At 43.7% G+C, this 15,026-nt stretch overlaps 1 protein-coding gene across 3 annotated transcripts in view; it reads left to right on the forward strand.

Moving 5' to 3' along the window:
• Positions 1-12,873, forward strand: part of ATG7 (autophagy related 7) — a 1,343,349-nt gene extending 1,330,476 nt beyond the window's left edge. For all 3 annotated transcript variants that reach the window (XM_085624866.1, XM_085624868.1, XM_085624867.1), the window contains one exon: positions 12,553-12,873. In XM_085624866.1, coding sequence (XP_085480992.1) covers positions 12,553-12,585 — 33 coding nt within the window. In that variant the 3' untranslated portion in view covers positions 12,586-12,873. The remainder of the gene's footprint in view (positions 1-12,552) is intronic.
• The last annotated feature ends 2,153 nt before the right edge of the window (positions 12,874-15,026 follow it).

Genomic DNA, 15,026 nt, shown 5'->3' on the forward strand with positions numbered 1-15,026 from the left:
CTGGGACTGCCGATTGGAGATAGAGGGGCCGGTACTTCGATGCCCTACATGTGTTGGGGGCCAGTGGGCTCTCAGGAATGTATTTGAGGCAGGCATGTTCAGGCCCTGATTACGCTGTAGGGCTACATTGTGGTATATACTGCAAAGTTTTTTTTGTTGTTTTTTTGGGAGTGATTTATGTTATGCCCTGATGTGATTAGACTTTGGGGTTACATTGCTAAGGTTTGTACCCTACGCATCACTATGGTGATTTTATGGATAGGTGCACTTGGATAAGTGGGTACTTTAGTGTACTGCTGATGTGGGTTATGTCTAATATTTTCATGCTACAAATAACCCTAATGTGATATGTTATGACAGTGGCCCGATTGGCCTAATGATGTATGTAATCCCTGTAAAGTCCTGACAAGTGCCTGGTGGCACAGTATATATATATGTGATGGTTATCTAATGTGTTTTTATGGATAATACAAAGGCTATTTTTATATAACCTTGTGTAGAGTTTCTTTTGTGGTGTGCCTAGTGTGTCGCTGCTGTGTGAGTGTGTTGCACAGACGCTTTACACATTGCCTCTGGGATAAGCCTGACTGCTTGTGCCAAGCTACCAAGGAGGTGAGCAGGGGTTATCTTCAGCGTGTAACTCAATTGCCCTGACTAGAGTGATGGTTTCTGCCTGGCTTAGGCGTATGCCCTAGCCAACCAGAAATCCCATTTCTAACTATCTTTTTTACAAACTGCTCTGACATGATCAAAGGGAATGATAATCTCTCTGTGAATTGAATCGGATGTCTCGATGTGAGGCGGGACTGAGCATCGGGTGCGGAGAAGTTCCAAGCAAAACTGCGTGGTGTGAATACTCTGCTGTTGTGCTCTCCAAAGAACTGAGCTAAGGCCCGTCATCCAATCCAGATTGGCCATTCTGCCATGCTGACATTTCCCCCCCGCCGGCTGGGGTCTCCTTTCCGAGCAGGACGCTTGCTCCTTATCCACCCAGGATGGTGCCCCCACCCCATTCTAGTCTCCACCCCCTGCAGTGTGAGGCTGTGGTGCTCCATTTTAGTTAGGGTTGATGTTGGTTTCCAGTCCTACTCCAGCTGGCTCATGAACGATTTTCTTCATTCTCATTTTATTAAATCACCAGTCAGTGCCTGCAACTGGACCTATATTCCATACCTTACCTTGAATGGATTTCCATTGATTTTTGTTTAAAAAAATACCTTTTCCACGATATATTCTCCCTTCCCATGGCACACCCTGCTATGAAGCAGCAGTCCACTTGACTGCCATTCCCCCAGCGCTCAGAAACGGCAACTTGTGGTTTAGGCGCTTTACAACAACCATATATAAAAATAAATGAATAGATGTATAATACTTAGGTTTGTCTATTTCAAACGGGCCGTGATGGGACTGCTGTGTTTCAGCATCCCGAGCCTGTCTAGACAGTGATTCACGAAGCCCACAGCTTGACTGAGCTCGCGCGGGCAGTGCAGGCGTCATAGTTCGAGTTGGCAAGTGCCTTTTATATTTAGCATTTAGCTGTGAAAAATAGCACGTCTTTGGGCGCTTTGGTTCGGCCCTTTAATCCTAAAGTCATAACACTGATGAAATAATGATATGGTGCTCCCTGGACCTGGCATGCATGAAAGGGACCATGCATTGCGCCTTGAAGCGCCTGGACTGTTACTGAGCAGAGTATAGACTATTCGCATTGACCTAATCTATAAGTGGAACAGTCAAATAGCAATGTATGTATTATCTTTCCTTCCTTTTTTTATTTCTAAAATTGTGGTGTCGATTATTGTAGAAAAGTAAGTAGAACCCTCAAATGCCTTCTGGAGAACGCACCCCCTTCATATGAAATACATTTTAAAAGGCAGCTTTTGTGGGGGGAAGGGGGGGGGGGGGTTGGCCAGGCAGTACACCATTAAAAAGAAAGCTCATAAAACTAAACTCATGATAAGGCCGGCATCTTTGAAATTATTACTGTTTCTCTCATCGCAATTGTAATCTGTATTGCAATGTTACTGTAATTTGTTTTAAAGTGGGTAGGCCTTAGGAAAGGCTGATTAGAATCAGATGTTAAACCGAGCTTGTCTGTCACATGGGCATTATTTATTTTGGATGCTGGTTATCAGGGAAAGGGAGACGTGCTGTATTTTTGACTTTACTTGTAACACACATTTCATCGGCTTTTGTGGCGTTTCACATCTTAAAGCAATAATAGCCTCTCATTTCACTCTTCTTGTTTCTGGCAGCCCTGTAAGGCCAGCTCTTACAGCTTTACCATTAATTGTCAGGAAATGCCTACCAGGGGTGATCATTGCATTGATAAAACGGTAGTTAATGATTCACTTGGTAGACACAAGGAGCTGTATTCTATTACTGCAAGCTCCCCTTAAACTCTGATGCGAAGACTGGACATGTCTGTGTATTTTCTTTGGCAAGTTGTGGCCTCTTAATTGCGGCAAGATTAGATCAACTCCTATTATTTTTCTGTGAAGTGAAAGGCCTCATCCCGTTCTCTCAAGTGGGCTCCGCCAACAGTTCAGGAAACTTAAACATTTTCAAAATATTGCATACAGGAATCGTGGGAAGAATAATTTGCTTGGCTTTTTGTAATACTAGAAAATTCTTTCTTTATAACCAGGGGTGTAATGCATCCCACTGTAGTGCAGAGAGGCCTCCCAACATCATTCGGTGGGGGCTATAACTATCTGTGCGTTAGTGGAGTTTCCGGTACCCCTCAACACATTATGTAGGGGAGGCCCATATTGCTTTCAACCATTGGTTAGTGCTTAATTTGTATTAAAAAAAACATAAGTGTCATAGCTTTCCTCAGGAAGCCACTGCAGCTTGCACCATCATTGCCCGTGGCAGCGCTGCCAATGACAATTCCAACATAACTGCTACCCATCACACTCCTACAGGTGTGACAATTCAGACAACTCTAGGCCCCCAAATCTAAAAGAATGGCTTGAGTGGTAGGTCTTAGACATATTAATGTATATTGAATCAGTAAACATTTGCTGTAGTGCTCATCTGTAAATTAGACAGACACAGCCACTATGTGGCAGACTGTCATCAGTGCCAGTGTTGACAATTAAGTGCTGGTGCCAAGCACTGGAAACCACCTGCTCAAAATAAGCACTGCCATCTGTCGTAATACAGACATGGGACTCATTTAGCAGCGTACACATTGTTAGCAGTCAGACCACATCAGTGCAACAGCACAACAAATCTCTAACATGTGTGCAGAAATCCACGGTTAATGTTGACGGAAAAGCAGATGAAGACACCATGGGGTACGTTACATACATTTTCACAGCATTTGGCAATTTTGCTCTGGTTTTAGTCAGTTTTATGAAGCAACATTTTGTAGTGTGTCTTGTACTGAAGAGCATAGCAGCTAGTGCAAAAAAGTCCTTTTTACCAGTCATCTGGTTCAAATGTTGGCTTTAGATTGGTTGATATAAAATGGCCTGGCACCAGTACAAAATAGCCCAGTAAAACTTTTAGCACAAAAATAAAACAGCAGTGTAAACGTCTTATACATACAAAACGGGTACAATATGGAAAACCGCAATGCAGCCTTAGTTCATAGACAGTAGAGGTATACCTCAGGGAAAAGAAACAGAAATGTGGGTCAGAGGCCCACTGTTGAAGTCTGTCGGCAAACCAGATTTCCTCTGTCATCCATCAGAGCATTTCCTTTTCTACCGGTGACCAATCCCGTGGGTTGGCCATCTTCTTCAGGTCTCTAGAGCCTCTCTGCTGACCACTGAGTGTTCCTTTGGCTGCTCTTAGTCCTCAGCCAGGCAAGAGATTCAACTTCTCGTCCTAAAGCCCCCTCTGGTTCTTAGCGACATTTGGCTGCCATTCATGTATCCTCAGCCAACCCTAATCTGGCACTCATAGACCTTCAGCCAATGCTTAAAGACCAAAGTCCATCCTAAGAGATCCCCGGTTAGACCTCAGCCACCTAAGAGCAAGTCCCCGATCATGTTCAGAGACCCTTTGAAAAGTACTGAAACACCCTCCACTGGTCAAGAGACAGTCCACAGCAAACAACTAAGTACTGGCCATCAGAAACCCTTACTTGGTACTCAAATCCTCCATTGGCCTCTAGTTATCCTCGGTTGACCATCTGACCCAACCAGTCGGTGCTCGGAGTCTGAAACCCGCCCCTTTCAGGGCACCAATCTTCCTACAGACTGGCTTGATCCAACATAAGCCTCTCTTTGCTGACACCAAAAGACCCAAGAAAACCTTTGTTGTCCAGGAGCGATTGTTACCTGACGTTTGGGAGCCCTTAGATGGCCCTCGCTGGCCCTCAGCAAATCGTGAGACCTTCTCTGCTTTCATTTAGAGCCTTTCGCCCAAATCTGACTCTCTCTGCTTCCACTCAGAGATTCTGGAAACACTTCTGTTAGTCCTCAGACCAGTGATTGCAGCCATATGAGGCTTCCTGCCCCTCTCCTGTGACATTAAGAGCCCTATAGGCAACCTCTTCTATCCCAGAGTCCTCTCCTTCACAAATCCTGTAAGCCTCCATTCAACATCCAGGACACTGAGCACCCAGGAACCTATATTTACTGTGCAGTCAGGAACTTAATTAGTCTGCAGCTCATAGGGTACCATCTTTATTTCCATAATATTCTGGATTCTGGATGGGAAAGTGGTATGCCTCTTTACAGCAACCTTTGTTTGATGCCGTACATACACAAATCTGTACTTGCTACCACAGTTTTGCAGATTAATAGTAATATTTCTAGACCTTCTGCGCAGCTTTGTAGGTAACTTGTAGGGCGGGTGACCGGTTGAAATCCTTGGGAGATAAGCTTGTTGGGTTCAGTCGGTTGCAGAGATTGTTGTGTAAACTGCATTTCATAAATTTCGATCCTGGGAAATAGCTCAGTTGGTTATTCGCCTGCTGCAACCATTTCTATGTGACCTACTTAACAGTGAATCTTTGCAACACTTTCATTCTTAGGACATCGATACAATGAATATCATGTAGTTGGGTAATAATTCTACTAAGGGCCAAAAAACTATTCGGTTTGTATTGTGTGCTATGTAAATCATTATAATTAGTATGATTTACACACATGTCTCCATGATACATTAAATAGGATTGAATGGACATGCTACTTTCCTCTCATAGAATGAAGACAGGATACAAGATATCTACTCTCTTTCGCTTTATTCTTATGGTGTCCATGCACACATTCTCATAACTTTTTATATGCAGATCCTTGGAGTTTGTTTTAATGCTTTTATGGCTCAGTTGATCTCTTATCCATCTCGTCAAAGTCAAGACTGGTGCTGCTGCATCTTTTAAGCCCGAATGGCCTTTCAAGTCTGCAGGTGGGAGTGCCCACTGATTCCAACACCTACTAGAAAGTATTTACCGCGTGCAGTTAATGAGTGGGTTGGGACTCTCCTGTGTGCCTCCAATCTCTGATCTGTTTTGAAGATGGAAGCATAGCCTGTTTCACAAAGGCACAGGGACTAGGCATTGCATGACACCCAGCATGGCCTTTATGCCATGAGTATGCAGACTATCCCACCACGGATAATTAAACCACACAAGTTGAAGACCACTGCCTTGGAAAAAGTATTGTTTTGTGTTTTTTAATTTAGATGGAAATGAGCCCGGCCTTCTCTTTATTTATGCATCTGCTAAAGTAGCTAAAGTACTTTATAAGATCATTTATATCAAGCACACAATATCTACAGTCGGCGGGAAACCCAACAACCCTGCTATCCCAACTCAGTCCTGTTAGTGCTGTAAGGCAATTTTAATAGCTGAAATATTCTATCCATATTTTGAATGACATAATGAGAAAAACTATTCTCCAGAACAGTGTTTCCCAGGTTATTAAAAGAACATTTTGAAGACGTAGGAGAAGACCATTGATGGCTGGTGAATTTTTAATTGGTTGGGGCACGGCCCTCAAGCAAACTCTGGGTAGATCGTAGGTTGTTTCCAGGCTCAATTCTGTGGCCAAAGTCAACTCAACACCAAGGGGGGATACAAAAGGCCTAAACCCTGGAGTGGCCGCCATATGAAATGTGGATAACCTCGCCAATGTTCTCTTCGATCCCCTGTGTCCAACTCTTCACCACACCCTTGAAGCCCCCTCCACTTGCCTTTGCACAGCTCAGTCCCTTTTGTTTCTACCCAGGGCCAAATTTACCACTCTTTGTAAACATCTCTATCCCTGGTATGGCATAGACACTTTACAGAGGCAAGATCAAAATTCTTCAAGCACGCTTTGCTTGGCACAGGTCAAAGCCACTCAAAATGTCTTATTGTGTACCTGCTTGTATTGTCTGTCTTTCAAAAATGAGGTGTTACTGTTGCAGATTTTCTCTGCTCTCAGCCTTTTCTCCTCCTCTGATAATTGGGATGACAGAAGGGAACACAAGGAGCTGTGAACCTGATGACTGGGGTAACTTTGGAGAGCTTGGAGGAGGAGGGCAGGGGGAATGTGAATGGGAAAAGCAGACCATAGGGGAGACACCAACAGACAACAAACACTGCAAAGGAGTGCTGAAAATAAATGGAAAACTGAGTTCACTGACTACAGACAACATCAACATTGGAGAGATACAAGGCACCCAGTCCGGCCTAAATGCTCCTGGCTGGAACAAAACCAAACATTGGGAGCACAGCCATCGACCAAGGAACAGGGAAGTGAGATAGACAACAAAGCTTAACCCTCCATGAGCATGGGGTTGACTCAAAGCCTACTTTAAGTCTATGTACCTTTCCGGAAACATTAGATCTCCAACATATAGCTAGCTACCTGTAGCCCAGACCTAAGTAAGGACTTGTTGACTCCAGTTGGGTGATTTGGTGGCAGGGTGATTTGTGTGTGTTTGGGTTTTGTGTGTTTAATTGCTTGTATGTTGTGCGTTTTCTGTGTGTTGTTAGAAATTGAGTTTCTGGTTGACTGGGGAGGAAGCCCTGGTCAAGCAGAAGCCACAATCCTAGTCAGGGTAAGACACCAGCAATTCCCAAATTAACCTGTGCTCACCCCCTGGTAGCTTGGCACAGAGCAGTCAAGCTTAACTTGAAAGCAATGTGTAAAGAATTTGTGCAAAACGTCAAACAGTAAAGACTGTGAAAACACAATAAATAAATATCGCACACCAGTTCTGAAAAATGGAGAATAGTTTAATAGATAAAACAAGACCAAAACGACATATATCTAATAAGTAGAACCAGTGATATTGATTTTTAAAAGAATAGGTGAAAATAGCACCAAAAAGCACAAAGCCTCAGGAAGGGACATCTGGTCACGCTGGACCCGGACAAAGTCAAAAGTTTAAGCCGACCACAATGGAGTGCGGGCTCGCTACAGAGACCAGATTGGGCCCGCTGAGGAAAAGTACCTTGGTCCTTGTCGCCGATACGCTGGTCCTGGCGGCGCACCAGCGGCAATGTGTTGGCTTTGGTGGGATGTGGAGTTTCAGCTTCGACGTTGATGCTGCAGTCGAGGTGGATGCAAGGGCTTCACTTGAAGAGCATCGTACAGTGGTGGTTCTGAAGGCAGACCAGAGGCTCAGATCCACGCAGATGCAGCGATGCTTCAGTTCTGGTCCAGGCAACAGGGATGATGTGCCAGTTCCGATCCATGCCGTGTTGAAGCTGCATCGTTGCTGATCTCGCAACAATGGTGATGCACCAGCTCCATCTCTGCAACAGTAATTGGTTGAACAAGCACCTTAAGCTCACTACTAAGGGTCCAGGACTGGGGTGGAACCACTTGGCAGAGTAGACTCCCAAATGGCACAGTCTAGGTGCAGACGTTGGATAATTGGAAGTCTTTTATGTCCCCCGAGACTTCAGATCTGGAGGCAAGACAGAAAGCCCTTGGAGTCACTCTGGGTTCAAGTTATGCAGGTCCAGACCTTGTCAACCCGACCACAAAGGCTTCAGGCAGCAGGACAGCACAGCAGCAAAACAAATCTTCCAGATCATCAGTCCATCAGAGTGGCAGTCCTTCTGCAGCTCAGCAGTACTTCTTCCTTGCAGAGTCGCCACAGGTCCATAAGGGTACTGAAGTGGTAGGGTCAGATGTCCAGTTCTTATAAACAGTAATGCCTTTAAAGTGGGCAGAGACTTCAAGGAAAGATCTTTGAAGTGCGTAAAGGTCCTCCCTTCCTGTCCCAGGTCCAGACTCACTGCAGGGGGTTATGCAACCCTTTGTGTGGGGACAGGACACAGCCTGTTCAGGTGTAAGTGTGAGGCTGCTCCCAGCTTCTCCATCCCATCCTCCCAGGATGCTCCTTCAACTTACACCTAAGCTCCCATTGTGTGTGGCTGTCTAGAGGGAATGTGCAAAGCCCAGCTGTCACCTTCCCCAGACATGGGATGGAAATAGGCTGCAGGCACACATGGCTAAGAGCAGGAACATGCCAACTTTCTAAATGTGCCATTTTTAAAATTGTGATGATAAATTCAACCAAACCATTACAGCTTATTAAATATAATAAGAAATCCCCAGTATTAACCTATCAAAGCTGTAGGCCTCACAGTAGTGAAAAACAAATCTGAGATTTTTTTGTACTACACTTAAAACTTTAAAATACATGTACTGCCTTTTACCTATACAGCACCCTGCCCTATGAGCTACCTAGAGTCTAACTTAGGGGAGACTTATATGTAATAAAAGGGAAGTTTAGGGCTTGGCAAGGACTTTTAAATGAATGCAAGTGGACACGGCAGTGTAACTGCACATGCAGGCTCTGCAGTGGCAGGCCTGAGACATGTTTAAATGGCGATTCAAGTGGGTGGCACAATCGGTGTTGCAGGCCCACTAGTAGCATTTAAATTACAGGCCCTAGGAATATGTAGTGCATTTTACTAAGGACTTATAGGTATATTAAATATGCGCATTGTGGATAATTGAATCAAATCATGTTTAGGGTAGTGAGCACAGGCACTTTAACACTGGTTAGCAGTGGTAAAGTGCACAGAATTCGAAGGCCAACAAAAATGAATTCAGCAAAATTTGAGGCAAGCAGACAAAAAGTTTGGGTGAAGACCACCCTAAGGCTGACGGGTCTAACAGTGAGTGTAAAAGTCTCAAGCAACATAAGGACATTTTTATACAGCCTATATGAACTACAGTCAATGGTCATACCGCTGAGTAATATGGTATTACTGTGTGGCAGGAGGATTATACATTGTAATGTATTGTAATTGCATTTATAAAGCACTTAATAACCTCGAGGAATTAAAGCGGGCAGCATGCTGCTCTCAAACCCAAGATTAGTGTTTTTTTGTTTTTTTCCTCAGTGGTTCTTGATGGTTTTTGTTGTTAGTTTTGTTTGCTTAACAAAACCATTCCTTGCATTTACTGTAGTTTCTGTGTGGTAGATTAAATTCATAGGAGTTAGGTGTGACCTTTATTGGAAAAGCGGGTATGTGAATTCATGCAAATGATTGTTGGTATTAATAGGTAAGCAGCTGATTGCAGGTTGTAGGGATATGACTTCTGAAGGAGTTGTTGGGGTCTATGAAATGAGGTGCAGGCAATTTGCTGAAATACAATAATAGGGATTAAGGAAGGCATGAATGTAACTTAGAGTTAACTGTGCTCAGAGGGAGGAGGCATGCAGAGGATAAGAGATAAGTAAATGGTCATTTCAAAAGAAAAGGACAGGCAACAATATAAAGTTTTACGTTAAAATATTGCACGGTCCTTCTCCTCTCCCTGCATGAAATACATTTGACATCCTTTTAGAAACTGACTACTGCTGCCTCTATCTACTCTCCAGTGTACCATTTGCTCTTCACTACCATGTGCTAATCCGCATGCCTTCCTGTTCTGTAGATAACCTCTCCCACTAGAATACAATTTTCTAGCCATTTACTAATCCTCAGTTCCCTTTAATAACTAATTAGGATATTCACAAACCACCTCCACCTGCATTGATTTCTTGGAATCAGCTTGAAAATAATTTGTAATTGAATTCAAAACCTACTACCTTCTCCTAAATAACCGATACATATTGAAGTAATGGCACCAACAAGAGCAAAAGACAAAAAAAGTTTAAATGCAACACCTTATGTTTACACTAACAAAAAATAATAGACTAACTACTATGTATGTATGTAAATCTTAATGTTCAATTATTTAAAATTGTTAGAAAACAAGACCGTTAGAACAATAGGTAAAAACAATCCTTGTTTCAAAGCTTTGTACAAGCCTTAAAATTCTATAACAGCATTCTATATTTACACGCTTTTTACCAAGGTAAAATTCTAAACCAAGCTTTGACGTTGAATTTTGTGAAAGTAAGCTTTAGAAACTTTGCAAAACGAGACAACTCTGGGACAACCGCAGTGTTCAACAAGTATCTCAGAAATAACTAATAACCTTGGGCACAAGAGTAACGTGTTACTCACCAGTAAGTGCTGTACAAATTCAGATACAATACAGTACAACAGTGCTACTGTGTTGTAAAGTACTCCCAATACAACCAGGTGTAAGGCTGGAATTTTAAACTGGGCCTAAATGCACAAACTGTTTTTTTTTATTCATATTGTCTTAAAAAGGAACACATACCCCCATCAAAAAGTGCACTATTGTATATGGATGGGAGATTATTACTTTTATTCCAGTTTGCACTTCGTCATGTGCAACTGCCCTGCTCCAGGGCTGAGACCTGTGGTCAGGGCTGGCTCTAAGGCAGTGCAACTGGTGCCACCGCACGGGGCGCTGACTTCAGGAAGGTGCCTTGTTTTCAAATATTTTATGGATTTAAAAGCACCTGCTACAGCGTTCCTCGCCTACAGCAATTTTAAGTCAATAATAAAAATTTCAAGATAACTCTGGTTATTAATGGAGCTCCTGTAGAGAGAGGAGTGTTTTGGCTAGTGGAACTTTCGATTCAAAGTAGCACAGAAGGTTAAATTGCCTGCTGCAAAGAACATATACCATGCATGCAGATCACAGAAGTGCATATGAAAATAGTTCAGTGGGTTACCACTTTTTTCACAGAGACATTTTTATTACTTCCGGTTTATAGGATAGAATCCTAGTATAGCACAGTAAACTATTAGGTGTCATCTAAGAGCTGTATGCGAACTGCAATTTATAGATTAGAGCACTATGATTTTTCCCTAGTCTTTCATTATCCTAATGTCGTAAAAAGGGTTAATGTAGGTAGAAATCAAGTATTATTAGTAAAGCCAACTACTGTGGCACCTTTTAATTTCGGAGTTTTCCCTTCTCCAGACCAAGCACTCTTAAACTATATTGCCTAGCAGTATGGATGACATGACTCCTACACCTTGTAGTCTTCTGTCTTATGTAACATTTCACATTTATGTAATGGTTTGTACTTAACAGGGTCGCTTCAAGCTTTGAAATGATATCATATCAAAAATATGCCTTGAGGCGACAGAAGACATGGGAAGGGGAATCTGAGAGAAAACCGTAAACTGCTTTAAAGGGAATAGCTGAACAAACACAAACAGGAAGTGCTGTGCAGCCAAGATGCACCCCGGAGAGCAAGAATACTAGAACGCTGACCTTTGTCGGCATCAAGAGAACAGCCTCACAAATAAGTTTGGTGGTTGAAAAGGAGTAGTTGGGCCTTGGGACACTGATTAGAGCAAATATATGTGGAACAACAAGACGTAGTGTGCGACAGCCAATAGAAATGGAGGAAAAGTAAGTGGCAAACACAGGAACCAAAAATCCTCTTTAAGTCATTTCCTAACCGGAATAGTTCTACTTCACGGATCAGTGTGTCGCAACTCTCACTGCACTGAGGGCCCACACAAACAGAGCTGGTTTGGTAACTAGAGTGAGGACACAAACCTCCAACTCCTTTTACTGGCAAGGTCACCTGAGTTGGTCGTCTTTGGTGGGGTGCATATAGTGCAAGTGAGTGACAGGCATCTAGAACATGAGGCTGCAATCTCTCGAGCAACATTAATGTTCACATATTTAGATCTTGCACATTGATTCTTATTAGTAAAGATATCTTTATTTTAAGTGCATCATTTGATATGTTAACCTAAATGGGTTCTTTAGCAGACCTCCCAAATCACATATTGCCACCATGTGTGGAAAGATATCAGCACATTTCTCACAGTCAGCTAGTAAAGCGGTGATAACACACTGAGTATAACGTGAGCTGGAAACCACTTCATAGAGTAGATTTCCAGCTTACATTTGAATGTTCTGCTCTTGTTAGGAATTTTGAAAACTGCCTTGGACAGGAGGTGACCTCAGAAGCCTTTAATCTGTTGTTTAGATAGGGGTAGCAGTGGCAAGGCAAGCCCCCCCCCCATCCTTCCCTTGCCAGGACCTGCCTCCTCCATTGACCTTGCATGGCTGTGAGGGTCTTTGGACCCCAAACCTATCCCTACAAAGCCCCGCCTCCCCACTCACAAGGTGACACAAGGTGAATATGTTTTACAAATTGGCAGATCTACTTTTGGTGCACTAAGTGAGAGGTAAATGTGTTATGAGTTTGCACACATGTCATTTGATGGAGTTTAATCTCTACATATTCTTTTTGTTCCAGATCTGGGATATGAGTGATGAAGAAACTGTCTGAAATCCAGGGATAGAAAATCCAAGATCACCACCGCTTTTTCGATTCCTGCAATTTTGCCTGTTAATAAATATTAAGAATGTGTGACGTATTCCAAATCTAAACAAATATAATGGACATGTTCTTTTTGCCTGCAGCATTATTGTTCCTCAGTATGTGTTCGTTTTTTTAACCCACCCATCCCGTGTGCCTGACTCCGAATGCATTGGAAATGTACTTACAGCTATAGCAGAGTAACTATTTTATATTCCAAAATAATGCAGAGTTGAAGTAAAATATATTGTATGACTATTTTGTATATTGTCATTTATCTACTGTATATGTGTATGTGTCTAGGAGAGTTGCAGTGCTGTGTGGTGCTGGTTCACAGAAGGGTTTTGACCTGGCTGCATGGGGAAACCTAGCATAAATGGAGGATAAGTAAAACTATTAACCCCTTCTGTGCCACGCCCTTTCCCCCTCCTGTGCCGGGCGGTACATTAGTGGGTGGGGTTCATGACGAGATAGTCTCGTCATGGGCACAGCGCGACCGTGCTCCATTACGAGACTATCTCGTCATGGGCACAGAAGAGGTTAATAGAAAACAACAGAAACGAAATGATCCTGGCAACACAAAATACAAAACGTGCCAATGCAAATTACAACAGATGGAGAAAATGATACGCATGGCAAGTTTGCCTATAGTTGCATATTTTGTGAGTGTCGAGAAAAATAATGCCCTTAAATCTTATCTTATCTTATACGGAATTTGTTAAGCGCACGGTCACCCAGAGGTTTCATGGCGCTGAGGAAACAGATAGTAGATGGTGAGTAAAAAGGCAGATGGAATAATGCTCTAACCATGCGCTTGTTTGAATAACCAGGTCTTCAACGCTCTCCTGAACTCTGTCAGCTTGGTACAATTCCGGATAGACAAGGGCAGAGAGTTCCAAGTTTTTGGGGCAAGGTGTGCGAAGCAGGATCCACCAAGTCGTTTCTTTTTAAGTGTCGGCACCGTGAGGAGGGACAGATGGGCAGAACGGAGGTCGCGGGTCGGTTCATGTTTGTTTATGAGTTGATTGATGAACCTAGGGCTTTTACCGTGAAGAGCCTTGAAAATTATGCAGCCTGTCTTGAAGGTGATCCGATGGGTTATGGGGAGCCAATGGAGGGAGGTCAACAAAGGTTTGGCTGACTTCCTGCGATTGCTCTTGAATATTAATCTGGCCGCTTGATTTTGAACAATCTGCAGGCGTTTAACGATGGTGAGGGGAAGGCCCAGGTAGATAGAGTTGGAGAAATCTAATCGCGAGAGAACCAGTGCGAGTACTACCTGGATGAGAGCAGAATGGGTCAGCAGATGGGCGATTTTTTTAATCTTTCTTAGCTGGAAAAAGCAGGAGGAGATCACTGTTCTGGCCTGAGTTTTCAGTGAGAGGTCGGCACTGAGAGTGACCCCAAGGCTTTTAGCTGACTGGGAGGGGGATGGGGGAGTGCCCATTGAGGATGGCCAGAAATGGGGGCCCCAGCTGAGTGTGCTATTGCTAGGGAGTACCAACTCAGTCTTTCCTGGGTTTAGCTTAAGATGGTTCCGATCCATCCAGCTCTGAATGTGCAGCATGGTCTTTTGAAATTCCTCGACGGAATCTGGGGAGTTAAGGGGGAATACCAGCTGCAGATCGTCTGCGTAGTTGTAAATAATGACTTTTCTATTTTTCAGGGAGTGCAGAAGGGGTTTAAGATATAAATTAAAAAGGAGGGGAGACAATGAGGAGCCCTGTGGGACACCGCAGGTGGTTGGGAGTGTGGGGGCTGTGAAGTTCTCCAGCTTTACAGCCTGGGATCTGTCCGTCAAAAAGGACTTAATCCAAGCGAGAGCCGCGCCACTGAGGCCGGCTTGTTCGACACGGTGTAATAGAATAGTATGGTCCACCGTGTCGAACGCGGCCGATAGATCGAGAAGTACGAGGGCTTGGTGAATTCCATTGTCGGCGTTGGTCCTTAGAGTGTTCTGCACGGCGAGGATCACCGCTTCGGTGGAGTGAGCCTGGCGGAATCCCGCTTGGTTGGATTCCAGGTAATCTGATGTTTCAATAAAATTGGATAAGCAGCTGGTTACATAGGCTTCCAGCAGCTTTGCGCGGTAAGGGAGAAGGGAAATGGGGCGGTAGTTTGAGAGGTTAGAGGGATCGGCGCCAGGTTTCTTGATTAGAGGGACCAGGGTGGCATTTTTAAAAGAATCGGGTACTATTCCTTGTGATAGGGAGGTGTTCAAAATGGGAAGTATGCCCTGAGGGAGTGCGGCATAGACTTCTTTCAGTATATGCGGGGGGCAGGGATCATTAGGTGAGCCCGATTTTACTCGGTTCATTAGTTCCAGTAATTTGGGTGGATCAATGGGGGGGATATCCTGAAGGGTATTAGGATTTCTACTGATGTCCGGGTAGTCTGCCACAGCATGGTTG

Source organism: Triturus cristatus, chromosome 9, assembly GCF_964204655.1.
Source record: "Triturus cristatus chromosome 9, aTriCri1.1, whole genome shotgun sequence".
In the NCBI taxonomy this organism is placed as follows: domain Eukaryota; kingdom Metazoa; phylum Chordata; class Amphibia; order Caudata; family Salamandridae; genus Triturus; species Triturus cristatus.